Below are 24,724 nucleotides of genomic sequence, written 5' to 3' on the forward strand. Positions count from 1 at the left end.
GAAGGAAACGTGGGGACTAAGCGATCTCACCAACCCCCTCAGAAGAACAATTTCTGTTAAACCCAATTCTTTTAATTCTCTTATGTAACAGTCAGTGAAACACATCCCCCACCCCGCCACTGACTGTCTATAAAAAAGGAACTGTTCATTAATCCATCTAAGACCTTGACCTGATTTTTAATTTATATAATCACTGGATCCAGGTTTAAAGAGAAATGGTTCTTAGTGAGTCAAGTCAGGAAATACCTTTAAACATTCTTGGTTTTGAGTAAGGTACATTTGATTACCCTAAAGTCTAAGCCACAGAGCCTGAAGGCAGCAGAAGTGCCCAGCTATTCCCTGGGTCGTAGCCTTCCACTTACATCCAGAAGTCCATGGGCACCATCACTACTCTCCTTGTTGGCTCGACACATGGCTTGGTAGTCATACAAGGTTATTCTGTGGGGGAAATAAAAAGAGGTTTCAGGAAATGAAAACATATGGCCACTACATAATACTCAGTTAGGGCCAGAGAGGGGAGAGGTCACTGGCAGCATGAGCTATAGTCACAGACAGCCGAAGCCCAACGATTCTAGGCATAGGGCATAGTGGTGAATTGTAACAGAATCACATCGCCAGTGTAGGCTAGCAAAGGGAGGGACTGACGATGTCTGGAAGAGTTCAGGGAGGCACAAAACCATCCAATTTGATGAAGTCTCTCCATTTTACTTGGAAACAAGCATAATTAACATGGAGCATCATGTTAACCTAGGAGCATCCTTCCTAGGTTACTCTGACTGAGTCGGGGATCCTGGAGGCATCTGTTTCTTAGATGAGACCCAGAAAGAGTCACTTTAGGGCTACAAAGTAGCAGAACCATCTGCCTGTTCCCATGCACTAGGAAACAGACCAGGATTGAATCAAGACTTCAAGTTATGGGAAGGAAGCATGGGGAGAGGACTGTTCATTTCCCACAATCCTCAGTGTTACCACTCCAATAGCAAGTGAATCTTTGTTTAAGAACAGCATTATTTATGAAACAAGAATGTGGACATTCTTGTTTGTTGTCATTTTGCTGTCATTCCTGATAAAAGTAGAGCTGTCAGCCCCAGAAGCACTGCATCATTTGTCTGAGGTATTTTAGTTCCCTGTTGACAATTAATAAGGGTAAATGGAGCAAGCCCCTTGTCTCCTACTCAGAAGCCCTGGGCAGAGACACGATCCCCTGCCTTCCACTGTCCTACCACAATTCCTGACTGTTAAAGGGGAGCCAACCAAAGTCCTGACCTGGAAAGGTTCCAAGCAGCTTAATGCATTCAGTCCTATTTCTCAGTGCAGAGTTCTCCCCCACGAGAATGCCTTTCTAGAGCAGTTCATTGCTTGACACTTACTGCTACCTTAGAAAGAATACCACAACATAATACTACCACTCTATGTGGCCGGTCTGATGTGGTATCTGTCTCTCACCTCCCTGATTCCCCCAGCCCCTACTACAGTATATACCAAGGAAAAGGACCTCTGTTTTCCAAGGCATACACATAAATTACTGCCTGCGGACAAACTCACCTAGGTGAGCCACAAGACATGCTGACATAATTGAGACAGCTTGCTGGAGACCGTTTAGATCCATGTATGGATGCCAAAAAGAAAACTGGCCACCTCTGACCAAACTGCAGTGGAGGTCAGCTCCAACCAGTGACTAGCACACAGTGGCACAATAAGGCGCAAAGGGACGGATACACAATCACCTATGCAGTATCGGGTGACGCCATCAAAAATGGTCTCCCATTTGTCTACCTTTTTCTTCCTACAAATAAGCAGCTTTGTTTAGGGAATAGAAATAAAGACCTTGAGCCAGACCCACACTACCCTTGGTGAAGTATAGGCCCAGGCCTCCATCTGCTGGGTAGAGTTCACTGGGAAGCTGCCATGTTTATTACTGTAGTCTAAGGCACCCTCCAAAGCTGGGGTGAGAGGGACATGTTATAGCGCCTTCCGTCCCTGCATTCTGAGTTGAGGTCTGAGGTAACATGCTGCTGTGGGATGGACTCTGGGTGGGGACCATAAGCAACAGATTCTCCAGAGCATATCAGCCCATTTGCCAAAAGTACAAAGCAGGTGTCAGGCAGCTTGACATGCCCAAGTCCACAGAGCTAACCAGGGCCAGGGCCAGAATGAGCTGAGGGCCAATCTGAATCCATTTCAACTGTGCTTTCTTCTCAGAAATAGGTTCTGAGACTGTCTCGGGAACAGAGTCACTCACATCTATCTCAATGCTAGGCTCTCACTTCAATATCCTAACAAATGCTGCTCAAGATAAATTCTCAGAAACAAAGTCCTGGATCATTTTGAGCCTCCTGCCGAGGGGATACTGAGGAGTCCCCAGCCAGAAAGAACCAGCTGGCTTACAAGACCAGCTGCCTGGTGGTAACCATGGCAACTCCCTGACTGACAGATGGCTGGAAGCTCAGGATTCTCCCTGGATCTTTTCCAGAGACCCCAGCTGACACTGGGGAGGGCAAATGAATCACCACGGGGAAGCTTCCGAGCCTGAGCACCTGCCTCTCATTGCAAAAGGAAGGGGAAGGGCACAGTTTGCTACTACTGTCCCCAAAGATGTCAGAGAATCAGCCTTCCCTGTCTTCTCCACATGCTGGCCAAAAGGAGACTTTGAGAATATTGCTCTTTTGGAATTTTTTTTTTTTACTGTTTTAAATAACTCCACTTTGTGGCTACCTGCATCCTGTTTTGCTGATTATAGTCAGAGAACATGATAATTGCCTGCTTTCATTCAGCTCTAAAATAAGCCCAAAGAATTGTGCCTAGCCCAAGACCGTGTGCAGCCCTGTGGAGCTCAGCTCTGGGAATTTAGCCTCATGACAGATAACATGCTTTAATTCCCATGACTTCATCCCCAGACCACTTCAACCACGGTTGTCCACAGCCTAAGACCTTGTCATTAGCAGCAACCCACTCCCTAGATGGGGGCTCTTTGAAATTTGTGAAGGAGGCAGGCACCCTGTCCCAAGCAGCAGCTCAAAGCAGCCGCTCAAAGCCTGCCATGCACCCTGGACAGGATAATCGACTTTTTAATAGCCGTTTTGATGTTACTGGTTTTTGTTGGTTTGTTATGTTTTTGTTTTGTTTTGTTTTCTCTACCAAGAAAAAAAGATCCCATCCAAGCAATATTTTTTTCTATTATTTAGCAGGTTGAATTTTAAAGTGGTAAGCTGAGCTCATTTAGTCCGCTTAGCAACTGTGGGACAAACATTTATTCCACAAGTCCAGGAAACTTGCCTATATAATAAGGGACATGGTAGTGTCCCTTACCCCTTGCCTAAAACTGACCTTGAAACAGCTTAATATTTATAAATATATCCATAAAAGAATGACCCAAGAAACTTACTTAAGGCCCATCTTGGGGTATAACTAAGCAATGTTTAATCTAAACCTCTAAGAAGCAAAGTGACTGACCTAAAGTAGCATCTACAAATGTCTTCCCTGTTGAGCTAGAAAGCATGCTCTGGGTAGTGGTCACTCTTGCAAGGAAGGGCATGACCATGACGCATGAACACAGGACATTTTTAAAGAAGGGAGGGCTGTCTCTCCTGCCCCACAACCCGTCATCAAGCTGGTTGTCCACTAAAGCGGCTCCTCACAGAACACTGTAATTTCCACATGGCACACTCCTATGGGAGCCAGGAATTTACCTCACCCAGGCCCCGTTGCTCTCATGTCGTCTAACCGCAGATCACTCAGCACAAGCTTTAGTTGAGGCACACACTCCGCAGGCTGTGTGTTGCTGCGTTACCCAGGAGGCAGTGCACTGGGATCACAGCTGATTGACTTCACTAAGTTACCACCTCCCTTTGTCAGGTGCTAATGGTATCCAAAAGACCAAAGCTGTTATTTTCTCCCAGGAATTTCTGGCATTCTCCCCAATGTCAGGGGCACAGAATGGGTTCCTAGAGTAGGAAACCAATACTGCTTGCAGCAGGGCATCCAGGAGGCGGAGACTACCAGGAGGGGATGGGCCAAGATCTGTCTTTCTAAGGATGACTCCCTTCCTCTAATGAGGCCTCACCCCCCCCCCCCATAGCCCCACTGCCTCCCAATAGTCCCTTCAATTATTGGGTGCACCAGAAGATGAAGCCGTAGACTATTCCTTGAGGATTTTTGAAGTGGAGATCATTGGAAGTTGGACTCATTCTTCAGAGGAACTATAAGAATAAAGCAAACTGCAGTAGGCCGGGTTTGGAGGAGGCAGGGTTAGTTTCCTCCCAATGCCTAGGTACTTACTCTGTTGATAAGCAATACCCAAGTATCTCCTTGTTGACTTTGCCCATCACACTACCATGGGAGTGTGGTGAGGCCATCTAATTGAGCAGAAGTATTGCAAGGGAGGCTACTTAATAAATGCTTGATTTAATTTAAGTAAATTTTAGTGAACAAATATTAAACCTGTTTTTTCAAATGTTTGTGAGTCCCCTTTCTGCCAACCTGAATTATAGAAACAGTGGCTGGTCCACAGCTTTCCTGTACCACCAGACACCTTTGTGTTTAAAAGCCAATGGGAGGAAAGTTAGAAAACAAAGCTGTGTTTCTTACAAACAAAGTGGGCTCATGCTGGATAACATTTAAGGTCCCCCAAATAATTGGGCACCCTGGAAAACTCCACTAGCTCTTGAGACAAAACATGAATCAAGGGCAGGCATGTGATGTGTCGCCTAGAGTCCGTGTTTGATATGGAGGCAGGCCGCCCAGATGAGGAAGACCAAGGCAGCCACTGCTGTTGCTACAGCAGCACTATGAGGTTTACAGAGTGGTCTGTTGGAATCTTCACGTTTCTGCAATCCAGAAAGTTTGGCCCTGAAACACACTGGTTCAAGCCAGTCTGTCTCCTCACCCCCTTCAATGTCACCTCTGACAAAGCATACTTCTGTGGAAGTGGCTAAGCCAACAGGAAGCCAAGGAGCCATTACATTCATTCCAGGTGCTGCTATGCTTCAGGCTTTGCCGAGGCAGTCAGCATGAAAGGAGATCCCATCTCAGCAGAACTCCCTTCTCCTTTCTCACTCACTCAGTTCTGTGTTGGGGTTGTGTGGGCTGGAATGTAACAGGATCTCTGAAGACTGGGAAAGCTCCTAGCTCCCTAATAGCCAGAGGGAAGAAGGCTTTCCATTTTCAAATCTACCTTGATGACTCACCACTTAGAAAGTGATTTTAATTGCAAAGGATTCTGGGTAAACATGGTGGAGGTTCTGGAGTGGGTAGAAGAGAATGAAAAATCTAGGCACAGAAATAAAGAAAACCACCACTACCACCTCAACACACACACACACACACACACACACACACACACACACACACACTGTACATAATGGCAGTAAAAGGGGGAAAAGGGAGCAGGATGGGAAAATAGCTGACAGAGATACTTTCCATGGACAGTTTGAAAACACTAAAATTATTTGCCCATGGCCCATTTCCTTATAAACTATAAACCAGGTATATCCATGTTGGTTCTTTCTGGTTTCAAGCAGAATTAGATGCTTGAAGAACAAATGAAGTCCAGCCCTGGCCTTCCCAGAAACCATGAGACTATTTGATAAGAGCAAAAATCCGAGGGCAAACCCTTAAGTCCCTGGCACTTGATCAACACCACCACTCTCATATCTTGCAGTGAGGATGGATGTTGTACCTGGTTCCAAACTGCTATGGAGTCCTTGGGCTCTGTATGGAGCTTCACCATTGCTGCTGGCTTACAGTTTCAGAGGCTTCATCCGTCACTGTCATGGAGAGAGCATGGCAGCATAAGGGCCAACATGGTCCTGGGGGCAGAGCCCAGAGTTTTCTATCTTGATCCACAGGCAGCAATGAGACTGTGTGTGTCACCCTGGGTGTAGTTTAAATACATTTGAGACCTCAAAGCCCAATTCCACAGTGACACACTTCTTCCAATAAGGCCATACCTCCTAATAGCACAACTCCCTATAGGCCAAGCATTTAAACACACAAGTCTATGGGGGCCATTCTTATTCAAAACAACACAAACTTGTTTAGTGTTGGCTTCCATCTCCCTGGTTCAAATATCCTCCAAGTTACACTTGTCCTTTACAAGTGGCACTTCATATCTAAGCAGTGGTTGCCCAATTCACTGGGACTCAGGAGGGTCCTTTTCAGGTGGGAGGGGAAAGAGATGAAGTAGCAGATGGGAGACCATGCCATGTTTCTTTGATAATCTGCTAAAAATTCTGTCGTGGTTGCTCTTCCTGAGATGAAGCTTGCATTTCCTCACTTTTGCCTGTGTATCTGGTATTTTGCTCTACTTAGCATGTGAGATCCTGGAGTTGCAGTCTTCAGACCGTGGGTTATGACCCCTTGTGTGTGGATGTGTCCAGTGACTCTTTCATATCAGATATCCTGCTTATTCAATATTTACATTATGATTCATAACAGTAGCAAAATTATAATTATGAAGTAGCAACAGAAATAATTTTATGGTTGGGGGTCACCACAGCATAAAGAACTGTGTTAAAGGGTAGCCACATTAGGAAGGTTGAGGACCACTCTCCTAGAGAGACCCACTGGGGTGCCTGGGAGGGAAATCACCATCAAAGATCGATCCCATCATACCTGCTTTGGTTTGAAAGGGAAATGTCTCCCACAGGCTCATGTACTTGAACACGTGGTTGGCAGCTGATGACACTGTTTGGGAGTTCTGGTCTACCTGAGACATGAGGCCTAGGTAGTAGGGCACAGGGTACCGGTGTGGGTCGTGAGGGGTATAGCCCTGCCTTTCTTTCTGGTCTAGCAAGACATGCACAAGATGTACTGTGAAACACCTTAACCAGACTTGCAGCCAGAATGCTTCCCTTACCATGAGCTGAAGGTACCAGTCAGCCCCCTCCCCTCTTCCTCCTCTTCTTCCACCCTTCCCCTCTTCCTCCTCCCCCATTAAGTTGGGTCTGTTAAGTATTCTATCCCAGTGGTTAGGAAAATAACCGAAACAACTCACTAACGGGTAGAGGTTCAAGGAGTTCTGAGGTCTTTTTAAGCAGAAAGTAATCAACTTGATAGAGGAGGAAGAGAGGGCAGTGGTGCACACCTTTAATCCCAGCACTTGGGAGGCAGAGGTAGATGGATCTCTGAGTTCAAGGCCAGCCTGGTCTACAGAGAGAGTTCTAGGATAGCCAGGGCTATACAGAGAAATCCTGTTTTGAAAAATAAAACAAAAACAGAAAGAAAGAGCAAAAGGCAGGCAGACAGACAGACAAAAGGAAGATGCAAAGATAGGAAAAAAGAAGGAATAGAAGACATGGAATATGGCAGCTGCTTATGCACTAACCCCCACCTTGGCTTGGTGACATCAGCCGTGTGTGTGTGTGTGTGTGTGTGTGTGTGTGTGTGTGTGTGTGTATGTGCGTGCGCGGGTACACACATGTAAGTTTTCTACAAGGAGCTTGTCCTACATTGACAGAGTATCCCAAGCTTCTGAGCACAGTCTATAATACAAATACACCTTCAAGTTAGGGACATATCTTACACCATCCCATTCAGCTCTTGTTTATGACTATTTGAGGACTTTATTTAGACCATTTTGATAAAAGGAAAAAAAAATGATTTCAAGAGAAACCTACAAAAGACTCAGGCAACTCCTATGCAGGAACTTTGAGACTGGTGCCTGGGTGCTTTTTGCTCAGTGGTTCTTGACACTGGCTTTGACCAATGACGGGCTGTACCTGAGAACCACACAGAGGCACTTACGATGCACACATGCTGGGGCTCCTTTCCCCCACCAATGTAAGACGAATCTCTTGGGATGAACCCTGAGCATAGCTGTGCATGCTCACATGACTTGCTTTAACCCTGTCAGACACTGAAGTATAAACGTCCTGACCCCTCCATTAGCATTCAAGGTGTACAGTGGAATCCCAGAATTCCAGTTAAGCAACAGACAAGATATCCATGGTTTGATCCCTTCATGAAGGGCTGATGTTACTTTCTTAGACAATAGCTCCCCAAAGCATCCAGGTCTCTAGTGAGGAAGTAAGTTATACACAGAGAAACTTAGAGACAGGTGCATAGCCACATGATTGCAAATCTATTGTTCAACCTGAAGTCTTACTTTAACACAGAGTATCACAGGGGCACTGTCAAGGACTTGGAACCTGTTGGGCATGGTACCTTATGCCAATAATCCCAGCACCAAGGAAGGAGAAACAAACAAACCAAAAACTTCTTCAACCTTTTCCTACAAGTGACTATCATTTATTATCCCTGAATATGTAGTAATTTGCATTAGCATCCTTGGAAGTTAGATTGGGGGAGAAGGAAACCTATGAATTCTAGTGCAGTTATGAAAGGGACAAGGTCATGGCTGATGACAGAGAGATACAGAGTACCTATTCTGAAAAATGCAAGTTTAAGGCTTTTACTAGACAGGAGCTTGAGTGGAAAAGAAAACAGGCAGCACAAGCCACCCCCAGTGAGTCACCAGCCAGGGAGCCCACTTACTATAAGTGATAAGATCAAAAGCGCATTTGAAGTTCTCTGTTTGCAACACAAAAAGCAGAGCTGGCACAGAGTGACATATAAGATAAAGAAAAGTACAGCCTGCGGGCATGGCAGGTCAGAGGATTTGTTAATTTCAACTGAGTGATCTCCTCACTCAGCTGGTCTCCTAGCCTGCAAATTCTGCTCTCCAGATAAGACACTGCTGAGGTGGCACCTTCTTTTTTACCTCTGTACATTGCTAGATCGTCACATAGCACAGCATTACTGTAGAAGGCCAAGTAAGAGGGCAGAGATGTCTGTCGATACTACAGGATGCTGGTCTTGTGTCCATCCTAAAGAATGCTGGAGTCTTGTGTCTACCCTACAGGATGTTGGAGTCATGTGTCCACACTACATAATGCTGGAACCCAGCTCTGTTACAGAGACATGGGCTAACTTCTTGGTCTTTTCAAGCTTGGTCATCTCCATCTACAGAATATGTGTGTGTGATGTATTTATCCTTGAGGCTGGCCCCTGGGCCTGTAGCCTGAATCAACCCTTTAATGCACTGCTGACAAATGCCTACAAACTCTTGAGCAAAAGTCTAACATCTCTAGTTTGCCCATGACTACTGGATCACTGGTCCTGTTTCAGGAAGTTGTGGGAAGGTTCTAAGAACAATGATCTGTGTGGGACAGGGAGGTGCATACCTATAATCTCAGTACTTTGGAGGCTGGCTTCAAGGGCAGTGTGGGCTACACTGTAAAATGAGAAGGAAGGAAAGAGGAAATTTCTGTTGTGGCTGCTCTTCCTGAGATGAAGCTTGCATTTCCTCACTTTTGCCTGTGTATCTGGTATTTTGCTCTACTTAGCATGTGAGATCCTGGAGTTGCAGTTTTCAGACTGTGGGTTATGACCCCTTGTGTGTGGATTTGTCCAGTGACTCTTTCATATCAGATATCCTGCTTATCCAATATTTACATTATGATTCATAACAGTAGTAAAATTATAATTATGAAGTAGCAACAGAAATAATTTTATGGTTGGGGTCACCACAGCATAAAGAACTGTATTAAAGGGTAGCCACATTAGGAAGGTTGAGGAACACTCTCCTAGAGAGACCCACTGAGGTGCCTGGGAGGGAAATCACCATCAAAGATCGATCCTATCATACCTGCTTTGGTTTGAAAGGGAAATGTCTCCCACAGGCTCATGTGCTTGAGCATGTGGTTGGCAGCTGATGACACTGTTTGGGAGTTCTGGTCTACCTGAGACATGAGACCTAGGTGTGGGTCGTGAGGGGTATGGCCCTGCCTTTCTTTCTGATCTAGCAAGACATGCACAAGATGTACTGTGAACCACATTAACCAAAGAGGAAAGGAATGAGGGAGAGTAAAGGAGAGGAAGGATAAATGGATAATAACATTTACTTTAAGAGGAAATTAACAATAAGTTATTTTTACTTTTATTTTATTAAATAATACTATAATTAATAATTTTATTATTTTTTCTTCCTTTCTTTGGTCTGCCTTTCTTCCTCTAGTAGAAGAACAGACAGACAGACAGGAGGAAGATGATGGTCCAATCCAGCTCAGCTGTAGCAGGTGTTTGAAAGAGGCCATTTTCTATTTTTTTCTTTATCTCCTACACTACTGATGCATCTGTTCTTGGTCTTTAGATCACAGAGAAGCTGGTGGGATATATTCAGGCCAAAGACTCAGCTAAAGTAACCAACAGCAATTAGTTTGGCCCTTAAATGATTTCACAGGCCGCTGCCTTACAAGTCTTATAAGTAGTTTAATTATTCACAGAAATCCAAGGCTCAAAATATCACAGACTCAAAAGTGGATATTATTTTCTTCTGATGGAATTGCTGTGAACCACGGCCACCAGACAAGTGGGGAAAACAGAACAAAGAAAGGCCCATTGCCATTTAGTTAAATGTAGTGTCAGATTTTTGCATTGCTGCAATCAAATACGGAGAAAAGTAAATTAGTAGATGAAGGATTTATTTTTGCTCATGGCTTCAGAAAGTTCAATCCAGCATGGTAGGAAGTACATGATGGAATGGAGCAGCTCACATGAAGAGAGCCAGGAAGCACAGTAAAGGAATATAGGAAGGAGCCAAGGAACGTTATGTCTCCAAGCAACATAACGCCGATAGCCTACTTGCTCCCATCCTCCCACTTGCTAGCAGCCAATAATAATGGTGCCTCTTATGAACTAATCAAGGGATGAATCCACTGACTAGGTTAGAACCCTCATAATATCTCTGGGAACACCCACAGAGACACTCAGAGACGCCTTCAGCAATTTCCTAGGTGATACTTAACTTGTTAAAGTTGAACCTAAACAATTATAGAAACCCATTGCTCCCCAGATAGTGGAGCTACAAGGTCCAACTTGGGAAATAGCCAAAGGGAAAGCTGGTGGAGGTATGGGAGATGTCTGTCTTCTAGCTCACTGCTGGAGATGACCTTGTCTCTAGTGAATGATATTCATTAAAGAATAGAGGTTGATCAAAAAGAAAATACTTGTGCCAACAGCAGCATCCAAGGTACCAAAGAGAAAGGCAAGCTAGACACGCTGCCCTTTGTCCCACCAAAGCAGACCATGCCTCTAAAGTAATGTGATTCAGCTTGCAGGTGGGGAGGGGGAGGTCTGCCCCAGAGGGCCAGAAGTTTCCTCTAATTACCTCCTTCCACTGTTTCTGAGATCCACATCCTTCTCACATGGAAGAGTTGTTAGTCTTATTTTTTCCTGAAAATAAGGAATGGTGGAAGGGATGGGTACCCGACGGAGAAAGGGTATTGGCACCTGTGTCTAATTTCAAGTGTTAAGAGCCATCAGAAGGTGTCAGAAAGACTATATCAACTGGTGCCACACACAAAGCCATGGCTGATCCAAGGTCGATAACCATCACGGCAGCTAGCAATTACTGAGCTTTCAGTAGACACTGGGCATGGGTTGAGGACATCACAGTCATTTCATCTCACCAGCGCTGCCGGCCAGCCTTGGGCCTGATTCATAATCATCTTTATGTTCCACTCAAGAACTCAGGCTTGGTTAAGTAAGTTGACATATTCTAAGTTATGCAGCTAGTCAATGTTTGAGTCTAGCTTTGACCTTAGTGTGTGTTACTCCAAAATCCATCTCTTCATTGTTCCCTTTGCCCCAGGGAGGGAGCCCTCTGACAAAACACATGGGGCCTCTCATGCAGCTCCTAGTGGGCATTAGTTCCTGTCCTAACCCAATCAGGCCTGTAGCCCTTTCTTTTGTTCAAAGAGCTTGGCTAGGGTGACAATAAAAGCAAGTTCTAGATTCATGCCAACCATACTTATCCCACATCAAGGAGGAGAGCAAACCCTTAAAATTCCAGTACAGTTTTCTCTTTCTCCCACCAATTTAAAACAAACATACAAGAGAAAGTGGGGGGGGGGAGCAGTTGTTAAAGAAGTTGAAAAATATACTTTTTTAAATGAGAAACATATGTATGATTATTCTTCATCTTGTGTCTCCTGACCCTCAGAATTGAGAAACAAGTTGACATTACACAAATGTGTACAATGATAGAAATACAGATAGAAGTGGCTGTGTTCCTATAGCTGACCCTCCAGGAGCTCATTTGGGAAGACTGTAGAAAATCACAGAAAATTCTAGAACAGCTCAAAGCCAGGCCTGGCTGAGAATGAACCCTGTCAAGATAGATATCCTCTTCACTGAGCTGGAATTAGGCAGGGGTACATATCTGCTCCGCAAGCCTCCAGGTATGAGAGCTTTAGAGATGGCAGAAATTCTGGCCTCCTGACACATTTATAGCATTTCTTCCCCCACACTGGCACAAATAAGCTATGGAGGTTCTAATACTGGTGCATCCTTTTGTAATTCCCCACTCTTAGCACAGTGCTCAGTTTCTCCTGTTGGCTGGCTTCTGCCACAGGAAAAGTCATGAAGTATCCTAGCATGGGGGTGCCATGGATCTCACAGGAGAGCTGCAGGGCCACCCCTGCACTTCCTGCTATTATATACTTAAGAGCCTCAAATACATCCAAGGAAGCTCAACTTCAAAGGCCCCTATTACTTCTGGGAGGCCAAGACCAGGAACAACTCCTAGAAGAGGCCCTAAAACTCATCCCAGGCTTTCCTCATGGACCTTCGTGTACCCGGAAGCATGGTTGGTATAGCCTTGAAGAACATGGGGCCAAGGAGAAGCTGTCCCACCCAACCTCTGCCCAAGTGACAGCCTGTTTCCTATGACATTCAGCCACATCCATGTTTCTACCAGTAGACTTCAATCCTATGGTCAGCAGAAAGCCCCAGGAAGCTTCTCTTCATTTTAAAACATTGTAGCAATACATCTCAAAATACCATCTTCCATTCCCAAGCTCCCAACTGCCAAGGAGTGCCCCCTACCTTTGGAACAAATCCATCCCCAATTTCTGCACAGGCAGAAACTTTTCTCCTCTTCCTTGGTGACAGAATCAACTGACTTTGCTGATTCACATGTCAGTACCGCCCTCTGATCCACCCAGTGCTGAACAGACAGAAAATTTGTGATGAGCTGAATCTGTAAGACCAGCACGCATGCAAGGTATGGAATTTCAGTGCAGAGTTCTGAAGTGTGCAAACAAGTGGGATTGGCTCTAGGGTCAGTCCAGGGTTGCTTCATTTGACCTTGGCCTATCTTACTCAGGTAAACAGAGAGCACCATCTAATCCTTACCTTTTAAAGGAGCCCATTGTTAACAACTTGTGCATGACAGCTCCTTCGACCTCACCAAAAAAATCTCCAGTCTGTAGGGAAGACAAGAAGGCATGTGAGGAAGGGTAGAAGCAGCAGAGAAAAAAAGCAGGCAGGTGTGTGTGTGTGTGTGTGTGTGTGTATGTGTGTGTGGGCATGTATGTGTGTGTGTGTATTTGTGTATGTATATGTGTGTGTTTATGTGTGTATGTATGTGTGTGTGGGCATGTGTGTGTATGTCTGTGTTTATGTGTGTATGTATATGTGTGTATATGTGTGTATGTATGTGTGTGTGTGGGCATGTGTGTGTGTGTATATGTGTGCATGTATATGTGTGTGTTTATGTGTGAATGTATGTGTGTGTGGGCATGTATGTGTGTGTGTTTATGTGTGTATGTATGTGTGTGGGGGCATGTATGTGTGTGTGTATGTGTGTGTTTATGTGTGTGGGGACATGTGTGTGTGTGTGTGTGTGTAAGCATGTGTATCTGGGAGCTAAAGCAGAGCAGAGGCAGGCTTTTAAGATTACTGTTACAAGAAAATGGGAATGGCTGAAGCAGTCACAGCAGCCGTGGTCTTACAAAGCCAGTGAGCAGATGGGGATGTGTCCACAGTTCATGGAGGATGCTGCATAACATGTGCTTAAGGCAGAAATAAAAACACATGTGTGTACAAAAGAGCATGCGTGCACACACACCTGCACACACACATACATACCACACATATATACTTAAACAGTTTAGGCGTTAATCTGTATGTAATCCCTTCTGATTAAAATGCTACATCATACAGAAAAACTGAGCCCTGGAAGTGCTTCCAAATCAGTGATAAAATAATGGTTTATAATGCCTAGATGACCTGCTCAGAGAACTAAAAGAGTCCATTTGTTCAGCCTTATACAGTTCTTAAAATCAAGAAGACATCCTTTCTCAAAACCACCTTTCAAAGAACGTACTCATTTTGTCTACGGGTTGTTAATATAGTAACTAAGAATAAGACCTGCATAGGTCCTTGGAGAGACAACATCGCTAAACGTGTCTCTAATGGCCTATCCCTGGACTTGGTGTTCCCTTTGGGACATTGCTACACTAAAGCTTTGGCATGTGTAATTCTTGCTTTGATGAGATTTGCAAACTTTGCATGATGGAATGAAGGGTTAACCTCCTCCTGCATACTCTCCAGATTTTTGGAGGCACTGAGCTAGAAGGGTCCCAAGAGCGAGGGCACAGCACTGTAAAGGAGTCAGGCTTTCATTGGCAGCCTTCCTCTGCCAGCATCCCAGAATGAGCCAGTGCAGAGCCATGGAGAAGCCCCATCTCTACTCTGGGTATACAGCTTGTGAGGGGAGGAAGGTGGCCTTACAATAAGAGAGGAAACACTTTTATTCCTTAGGTAACAGGGTGCTAACCAAACCTCACTTCCATCAAGCTTAGCTTAGTGACCTTGATCATACCTTCCAGGGTTCATAGTGAGGGAGAAGGAAGGGGGAGAAGGGAAGGAAGGGAAGAAGGAGGGAAGGAGGGAGAGGGAGGATGAGAGGGAAGGGGAAGGAGGGAGAGGGAGGAAGAGAGAATGTTTCTGCACTTGAGCCAAAAAAAAAAAAAAAAAAAAAAGCAGGAAGGAGACTAGAAGGAAGGAACCATTTCTCTTATTGAACATCAAGCACTTCCTTTCCACTTCAGGGGAATTTAGAAATGCTCACAAGTTCTGTAGGCATTCTGTGGGCCTGTGTAGGTGCTATGAGCAAGAAGGGCACTTATATTCATGTGCGTAAATATGCTAGTGTCAATGGAACTGGTTGTTAGATAGAGAAGAATTATCCTAATTGGGGGGCAGGAAGCCAGACAACATCAAACAAGCCTGAGCCGAGCAGGCTGGCAGGCTCCCTACTTCACAGAGAGAGAAAGGTTTCCTGAAGAAGCCATGGCTTTCCGAGTAGTTTCCTGGCCAGGCCACGGCTTGCTGTAGGAAGACAGGTACTCCATCTTTCCTGAGTCCAGAACCAAGACTCATCTCAGCCCTGTGTGGCTAGGGTAGAATTACAGAAGCTGCTCCTGAGGGAGGACTTTGGGTCCATGTTCCTCTGGGTCAGAACCCGTGTGTCCTTAGGCTGGTGGCCTTTTCAGCTGTCTCAGAAGCTGGTCTTCTTTCATGGGCTCATTCATTTTATCCAGTGCCACTAGTAGCCCGATGCCCACCAGCCTGGGCACCGGGAGTCTAGAGTGCATTTAAACCCTCTCAGGGAGAAGAGCAAAAATAGATTTCAAGTCCTCATTTTCTGAAGTTACTGTTTCGAAAATGAACTCATCTCTATGCCTGGATTTTACAGATCTCAATATAGAAAACATTGAACTATTTCATTGAGCATGGATGGACCTATCAAATCATTGATTCCTGAAGCATTTCAGATGATTTTTAAAGAGGATTTGTGTGTGTGTGTGTGTGTGTGCATATGTGTATGTACATGTGTGGGTATGTGTGTGTACACATGTGAGCAAGTATATGTGTGTGCATGCACATGTTTGTAATTTACTATACGTGTGTTCATGTGTGAGCAAGTGTGTGTGCACCCACAACTTTGTAAGTTAGTATGTGTGTGTATGTGTATGTGTGTGTGTATGTGTGTGCACCCATGTTTGCCACAGCATCAGTATGGAAAACAGAGGTCAACCTTAGGTGTTGTTGGCTGCCTTTTCCCTTTGTAGAGACTGTCATTCTTTGTTAGTTACATATGCAAACTTCCAGGACTTGCCTGTTTTTGCCTCTTATCTCACCAAAGGAATGCTGTGACTTCAGGTGCACACTGTGGCACCCAGTTTACGTGGGTTCTTGTGATTTGAACTGAAGCAAGTCCTTTACCCAGTGAACGCTCGCCCCAGCCTCATACAAACTTGCTTTTGTAGCCCAAACAACTCTGAAGCAAAGAATTCCATGAGTTTGACCTTTATAAGTGCAGAAACAGGAGCTGGACTCAGCCTCTCTGGCAGCTTTGAGGTGAGACATAAGGTTCAGAGAGAAATTCAGTTTATAATATGCTTTTGCCATCATCTCCAAGTCTTAACTCCATAGTTTGTCTCTACTTGGGGAACCCAGTGCCATCTGAATTATCCCTTCACAGGGAGCTGGAGGCCTCCTCACTCACCTGTGTGTAGTCTTCGGACACCAGAATGAATCCGTTATTGTCTATGAGGTAACAGTTCACAGTCTAGAAAATCAGAACACACACTTTACTTCCAGGCCTCAGACCGTCTTTACACAGAAAGATGTCTTTCCAGTCTGAGAGACTCCCCCAGTCAATCCCTGTGTTGGGGAGGGGAATTGAATCCCAGGAATTGAAAATACTTGTTGGCTCTGTGAATTAGGGTCATGGCTACACTAACCTCACGGTTGAGTCTGCAAAACTCAGGACACTGAAGGAAGGAAACAAAGAAGAGAACTGACCTTGAAAGCTTGGGATTGGGATACAGTGGCTATGCTCAGAAAAGGCTGAATTAAAGTCTGTCTTCTGTTTTCTCTTTATGGGACCTGACCATTTCCCAGGAAGAAAGTGTTCAGAGGCCCCAGGCTTTTACTTGGAGTGGCTGCAGCACCGGCCATTTGGAAACCCAAATATGCCAGAACAATGTGATTACTCTAATGATGTATTAATGAAAACACCGTGCCAGCTCGGGGACCATCAGGGGACCAGGTAATACTTTTTAATTTGTTCATGGACTGAGGCATGGGGGAAGGGGCCGCCTTCTGTAAAAGGGGCCCCTCAGGCCTCCTAAAGGTTTTCAAACTGTGTTTTTAATTGGGAGCTGGATGTGGGGGCAGGGCTCCTAGCTTTTTGGTAGCTCAGACTTATAAATTGTGGGGGGCAAGGTAAGCCAAACAAACCTCTGCTTCCCCCACGATCCTTTAATCTCCCGTGAATGGCTTGCTACAGGCGAAGTTTTAATTACAGTGCTGTGGAGTTTAAACTTAAGGCTTAATTCCGTCCTTGATGTAACTCAGTTTCTATTTATTGCAGCTTTACGTACCGACAGCAACGTTTAATTTGTAACATATCTTTACCCTGAGCTAAATTCCGCTTAGCTCCGGGCCACCATGGGGCTGGCCTTTGCTGGGACACTGACCTCCTCGACACAGGGTTGGGTTCTGTCAGGCATGAAAGGACAGCAGTGAGGGTCAGGAAGGAAGATCTGGCTCATCTTTCTAGCCAAGGGCTGGTCTGTGCTGGGCTTGGACAAGACATGAAAGAACAGCTATAGCTCTTTTTAATGAGGGGGGGCTGGGGGGTGGTGGAAGGTGGGGGTTCTACACAGGGTTTCTCTGTGTAATAGATTTGGCCATCCTGGAACTTGTTTTGTAGACCGGGCTGTCCTTGAACTCATAGAAATCAGCCTGCCTCTGTCTCCCTGATTAAAGGCCTGTACCACCACTTCCCAGTGCACAGTCAAAGCTCTGTACAGCAGACTTGTGTACTTAGATGAGAGGCAGAACTTGAATCCATTTATCTGAGGGGTCAGAAGGATGCATCCCACCCATGCACACTCTTGTTGCTGCAGAAGCTCTTGGCTTTAGGGACACTAACTCCATCTTGGTAGTGATCACAATAAACTCTAGGTCTTCTTAGCAGACAGCATTCAAGAAGCCATCTCCTAAAGCTGTGCCTCTGAAATGGTAGCCACAGGCTCTCTGTGGGTTTGTTTTGAAATTTAGTTGGAATTTGGTTAAAATGAAGATGATTAAAACTTAGCTCTTAGATTACCCGAGTTACAGTTCAGTGTGCTGTAAGTGTTGAGTTTAGTGGCTGTACTTTTTACATGTCTGTTGTTGTAGAAAGTTATCCTGAACATCAGCACTGGGTTTGTTTGCTATGGGCACTACTCTGCTAACAATGGGTCATATGGGTAGATCCACATCCATACAATGTCATGATGTTAACCCATGCCCCTCAATTGATGTGTACTGAGTACAGACTTGGATTCCATGTACATTTAATGATGAGCCATTTCCTCCCAATGGCACAGGGAGTCTGATGTTCCCACAGTTTCTGCCTCAATTTCCTACTTAGATAATTAATTCTAACTCAAACATCCCCCAATATCATTGTTTAATCTCTGATCTATTTTTTTGTCTAATATTGTAAATACTAGCCAACACAATACAGGGACAAAGCAATTGATTTTTATTTGTTTTGTTTTGTTTTTATAAAAATCAACTAGAAATCTAAAGAGGCAAGGATGTCATGAAGTCCACAGGAATAAAAATAGAAAAAAAAATAGAAAAAAAGTCCCCTCAGATGGGAAGTCCCTGACATATTAGGATGGGTTGGAAGGAAAACTGTCACAGAGGAGGCATAGAAGATGCTTCCAACAAGATGGGTTTCCAAAAAAAGGGGGGACCAAGAGACACCCCATTACCACACTGGCCCTATTCCCTACCTTATTTGTTTCTTTGGAAAATAGAATTGGAACTACACCTGAATTATAAAAATAAATGCATTTCCATAATTCTTTCTCAGAACAAAGTGCCACTAAAACTTGCTGTTGGATGAAGCATTTGATCCTTGCAGGTCTTGCTTTCTATCATCTTCACAGTGGCTAGCACAAGCTAGAAGAAGGTGGCACACCAGGAGGCTAGCTAGCATCTTAGGCATGTGACATGGTCCTCCCAAAGCCCAGCTCTCTTCTAGGCTGGAGAGCTCAGAGCAAGCGCTCTACATCCCAGGTGCAGGCTGCTTCTTAATCTAGTATCTGTGGCGTGTGGGGTATATTTGTGTGGGATATGTGCACATGTGCACTGAGGCCGGAGGAAGGTAGTGCTTTCTGCCTTATTGGCTTGAGACAGGTCTCTCACTGAATCAGAAAGTCACTGGGTTGTCTAAGCTGGTGGGCTAGGGAGCTCCGGGGATCAGCCTGTCTCTACCTCCAGCCCCTGCTTGGCTTCTAACATGGGTAATAGGATTTGAACTCAGATCTTCATATTTGCCCAGAAAACTTTCTTACCATCTGAGTCCCTCCACTTTACAAATTTTAATTTGCAAAAGCTGAACAATCTACAAAGAGGACTGGTAAGCCTGGCAAACAAACTATGACTCCCGGAAAGATTTTTTCCCCATTAAATATGGTTGGGGGAGGAGAAGAGGAGGAGGAACAGGAAGAAGAATGGCAAGTGTGCCTCATATAAGCCTTCCTTCTATATGGCCATGTAAGGAAATTCCTCTTGGCCAGAGAAGAGTCCGAAGGGCACATGAGCAAGCGTGTAAGATGCACAATGCACTTTGACCTCAGACCTACTGTTCCTACCCTGGCTGGCTACTCCACCTTCCAGAAGACACCTGGACATGATTAGGGCCTTAGATACTGCTTGTTCATGGAAGACTTCCTTTAAAGAATGAACACTTAACCTATAGACAGTTAAGGCAGACCTGGTCTACCAGAGTAACCACAGAGCAACAAAAGGACCACAACAAAAGCAGAAAAGTCAGGCTATCCCCATGCCAGGTGCTTGGTGTGCTATAGTTTCAAGAGCAAGCAAAAATCCAAAAGAGACTGTGCTTGGATCTGCTGGGTCAGGTCATGACCCTAATGGCAGGTTGTTAAGATCTCCGAGCAAAGTAATTCTCAAACTAATATCTGAACCCAAGAGAATAATCAGATATAGCTAAGGGGGTTTTCTGTGTGTGCCTTCCACTAGCTGAGGAAAAAGCTATGGAAGAGGGCACACAAGCCAGTCAGGCTAGAATCAATAAAAGCACAAACCAATTGTGGATCATGGTCAGATTTAGTCTATATTCTACCAGATAGAGACAGAAAGAAGAACCAGAAGGCCCCAGCTGTCCAGTCTCCATAAAGCATCACATACTATGTCCAGTTCGCTGGCATGCACAACTGGGCACATTCTGGGGAGCACATCTGTTTCCTCTGAGAAGACTCAGATCCAGGAGGACATAGTTATTTCCTCCTTGGACCACATATCTTGTTCCCAATTTTAGATGTACTTTTTCCAATTTCCATGCTGATAGCAGGATAGGAGCAGAGATATGCCTTGTTGGGTTAGTTTGTGGACAAGTATGAATTTCAAAGATCTGCTGAATATCAGAAGAGTTGTTTACTCTGATAGGCAAGAACCAAGTGCTGCCAACACTGGGGCTGAGAAGTCACCAGGGAAGTTACAGTGCTGTTATACTCTCTGGTATCCCTCACTGAGGTCATTGGACTTAAAAGGTATCATTATGTTCTGAGTACAAGTCAGTGTTCTGTTGTCTATCTGTAAATACAGAAAGGTGATTTTAGTGTCTGTGACTGCCCAAACGACCTATATGTCAGCAACTTGTGAGTTAAATTATGACCCAGGGTACAGTAGCCTGGAGTCTACACTTTGAATGAGAGAGCCCATCCACAACTGGGTCTAACAGTTGTTTTTGCCACATAGATGAGTAATAAATATGATTCAATTGCCTTTCCAGTGTAAAGGAAGAGGGATGTTTCCCTAGCCTGTCCCCTTGATGTCACTCCCCCTAAATGAACCCTGGTATCTTGGACGATGTTTGCACACCACCGGGTCCCTAAGGATCTAGTAACAGAATCAAGGCTTGAGGAGATCAAGAGGTTCACCCTCAGAGACACAGGGTGAGTATATTCTCCATAGATATCTTTGTACATTGTAGGGTGAAGTAGGTCTAAAAATGTGGAGATAGGATTAAGGAGAGTGAGAGGCAGAAAGAAGGGCTTGTTTGTTTGTTTGTTTGTTTGTTTGTTGTTTTTATCTTTCTATAATGATTTGCTGATTCAGTTTTACTCAGTGAATTTGATTCAGGTATACTGAGGCACACACTCAGCATTTACTCTGGAACCCTGGTGAGGGATCAGAAACTAAAAACTGGAAGGGAGGAATGGTGGGGAGTGAGTTTACATAGTGCCTGTTGCAGCGTTAAAGGGAAGGCTCTATCCACCCAGAACTTTGGAGCCAGAGGCTCTGAGTGTCCCTATCAGTGTGACCTTGAACAATGTCTGGGTGTCCTAGTAAGTGGTAAGGCAGCTACCGCTACTCTGTGGGGGAGTGGGGAAGCTGGATAGGATGTCCCTGTAAAGGAAGGCTGAGCACCTTAAGGAATGTATAACATGCTAACATCCACCCCCAAGGGCTGACTGGTCCCCCATCGTGTAGCCTTCTTCTGAGCATCCTCATGGCACAGTGCTACCATTTCTCAGAAAAAGAAGTGTGTGGTACAGTTTCTAACAGGAGGTCCTGGAAAGGGGTGAGGTGTGGTGAGGGGCTAGGGGGCTTTGTACTGTTTTGAGAGGATTCCTTCTGTTTATTTTGACTGGCAAAATGCACTTAAGCTCAGCATTGTGCAGCATGACAATTTTGATGTTTTGTGTGTGCACATGGTTGTGGAGGAGTGGAGAGGTGGGGCGGGGGAGAAAGGGAGATAAACAGACAGAGAATGGGAGGGATCTTTCTTCTGAGTGTTAACCGAGGCCTGAATTTCTGAGTCTCTGGCACATAGAAGTATCACCCCTCAGTCCCTTTTCTCTAGGTCTTCCAACAGGACCCGTAGTGCATCACTGTGAAGCAGATTGACCTTGCCTTCCTAGTTACTTGCTGTGTCTTCTCCTTATAGCCAACCATCGAATCCTAATACCAAGTTTTTGGATATGGAGAAGGCACAGTGGTTCAAGCGTGCTTTACAAGCGTGAGGATGGGTGCTCAGACCCCCAGAACCTAAGTAGATGCTGGGCAGGCATGGGAGCTCTTCTATAACTCCAGCCTCAGAAGGCAGAGATGGGGAATCCCTGGAGCAAGCTGGCTTGGGAGACTACCTGTATCCATGAGCCCTAAGTTTGGTTGAGAGACCATAGCTCAATGAATAAGGTAGAAGACCAAGGAAGATGATTCCTGACATCAACCTGGAGCCGGCAGTGCACATGTATGTGCACAGATACCAAAAAAAAAAAAAAAAAAAAAAAAGAGAGAGAGAGAGAGAGAGAGAGAGAGAAAGAGAGAGAGAGAAAACAGCTACAATCTTTTAAAAATCACTGCTTGCAAACAGGTAACTCCAAAAACACACCTGTGTCCCTCCTCATACCTGACATTAAAGGACCCTTGAATCTACCCACTCAGCAGCCTGGGTGTTCCAGATATAGAGGCATCTAGTTGATAGGATATAGCCCTGTTCAGCTCTGTTATCATTCAAGACATCTTTCATATGCCAGAAGAAATTCCTACCAAGACTCAGAAAGTCCCTGTGACTCACTGACCACACCAATCTCTGTCTCTTTGGAAGGAGCATAGATCCTCATTGGTCATGAAGATTTTGGCCTCTCACAGTACAGCAGTTAGTTAACCTTCCTCTGTCTTCACACAATACTGGTGTTGTCAATAGGTGAAGAAGTTGATGGACAGGTAAGTGGGCAAAAAGTGGCTGGACTGTGGGTTATACAGAAATGGGAGGTGGGCGTGGCCTTTCCATCCATGCCTCCTTGATCAGCCCCATATCCTTGCAGGAGTATTATTTGCCTGAAAGTCCACATTTTATGCCTTGGTATTACCTCCAATGTCATTTCGTTCTCCATCCTTGCTAATTTAAATGTCACCTCCTCAGAGATGTCATCTCTGTCCAGTGTGCATAAGTTTCCTCACAGCACATATCCCAATTGATTAAAAAAAAAAAGATATGTGTGTCTCTCCTGCTACCCATAAGTGCCATGAAGGCCATGTCTTCCTACGCTGCCCTGGGCGGTTAGCCAGACACTTCCAAGAAGGACTCAGTCAGCACATTATAAGAGAACATATGAGTACTGAATAGTTCTTTTACAGGCTCTGTAGCTGACTCTCACCCTGGGTGGAATGGAACTCCTTACAGCCCTTCTTCCATCCCCATGATTGGGTCCTGACAACCACATGCTTCCAGCTCTTACTGGCAAACTAAAGATGTCCTCCTACGAGGTAGAAATATGTCCACATACCCTAGCCATCTTCACAGGACACACATGCTGGGGTACAGTGTGTGTTAATGGGGAGACAAAGAACTTTCAGGGTCTCTCAGCCACCATGTGTCTGAGCAGTTTAAGAAAGTGGACCATTTTCCCTGTGGTGGCAAAGACAAAGCACAGGTTCGGAATGAGCCCTGAAGATAATTTCAATGGGGGACTCGATGATTTGGGGGCAGCTGGGGAAGAGAAAGGACAGGAGACAGTCCTATGGGGCTAATGAAAAATTATACAAAGAGCGAGCAATAGCTGGAGTTTGTTGGAAAAAAAATGGCATTTGGTCCACGTGAGAAGGCAGGCTGGCTTTCCATTGAAAACATGGAAATTGGTTGCCTAGAGCCACAACTTAATAGTCAAAAGCAGAATTGATGAAAATTTCAAAGTGCAGATTGGGCATGAGCATCAAAATTTAAAAAGATGATCAGTTTAAGGCTTACTTTTCAAAGTATGTGACCCTTTAGGACATGGGGTTCTCCCATACGCACAAGAGAAAGACCACGGTACTAATGAGGGCATTGCAGTCTACATTTATTGTATCCTAATGTATGAGCCATTGCCACCTAGGGCTTCAGGCCCAGGAGCCACCACTTTATGGGAGGAACAGTTTGGTGCCTGTTCGATTTAGGACCAGCAGTAGTCAATGTGTGTCTTTTCTAGGAGACATGGTAGAGGTTTTCATTTTTTCCCCATACTTTCTTCCCTGTGACTCTAGAAATTTCTATACCCACTGTGTGGTTGAAGAAGCAGTGGGAGAGAAGGGTTTGGAAAATTGTCTAAGATCACAGTGCTACCTATTTTCAGAGTCACAGAATCTCAACAGTCTAACTTAATGGCTCATACTTTTAAATACCACCATATGCTACCCTTACCATCAGTCAAAGAACAAACACTGGCTGTTTCCATGCTCAGAAGGAGATGTGTCTTCATTTGTCTTTATGTGCGGATGTACCTACATGGTATGAGTTGTAGGAAAAATACCACCTCTTGCTTTTATAAAACTGTTTAAATAGCCATGCACATATCTAGCCAACCATCCATTCATCTAACTAAGTTTCCTAACTACCATCCATCCTTCCAGCCAGATAGCCAACCAGGCATTCTCTGTTCTTTTACTGGAGCTTGGATTTGCAACAATACGCACTGCAGTCTGTGACACACCCTTTGGTGCCATCTGAGCGCTCCAGAGAGGCAAGAGGAAGGAGTTTGAACCCAACAGCTCTTACTAACATGCTGGCTTGTCTTAAAGCCAGAGGGGAAATCTGAGCCCCCTTGGTTAGCCTATAAAAGTCATCCCCAAACTTCCTAAAAAGGGTGTTGAACATTCCTCAGGGAAAATTGTTTTTGATCTGGCGATCAGAAAAAGTTGGGCTTCTGCTGAAAAGATGATGGATTGGCTTTTGCTCTGCAGATATGGTGACTCATACTATGATAGCACTAGGATAGCAATTTTTCTTTTAAGCTGGCAGCTAGACCACTGGGAACCAAAAAGAATTTTTTCTAACTCTATCCTGGACTCCCTTTTATATTAA

General features: G+C 44.8%; 1 protein-coding gene across 1 annotated transcript in view; it reads right to left on the bottom strand.

The window, feature by feature from the left end:
- The window catches only part of Cacna2d3 (calcium voltage-gated channel auxiliary subunit alpha2delta 3), an 827,632-nt gene that overhangs the window by 51,837 nt on the left and 751,071 nt on the right, over positions 1 to 24,724 (bottom strand). The window contains exons 30-32 of the mRNA XM_052190624.1: positions 16,355 to 16,417; positions 13,195 to 13,265; positions 363 to 438 (exon numbers count right to left, since the gene is read on the bottom strand). Coding sequence (XP_052046584.1) covers positions 363 to 438; positions 13,195 to 13,265; positions 16,355 to 16,417 — 210 coding nt within the window. The remainder of the gene's footprint in view (positions 1 to 362; positions 439 to 13,194; positions 13,266 to 16,354; positions 16,418 to 24,724) is intronic.

This window comes from Apodemus sylvaticus, chromosome 8, assembly GCF_947179515.1.
Source record: "Apodemus sylvaticus chromosome 8, mApoSyl1.1, whole genome shotgun sequence".
In the NCBI taxonomy this organism is placed as follows: Eukaryota; Metazoa; Chordata; class Mammalia; order Rodentia; family Muridae; genus Apodemus; species Apodemus sylvaticus.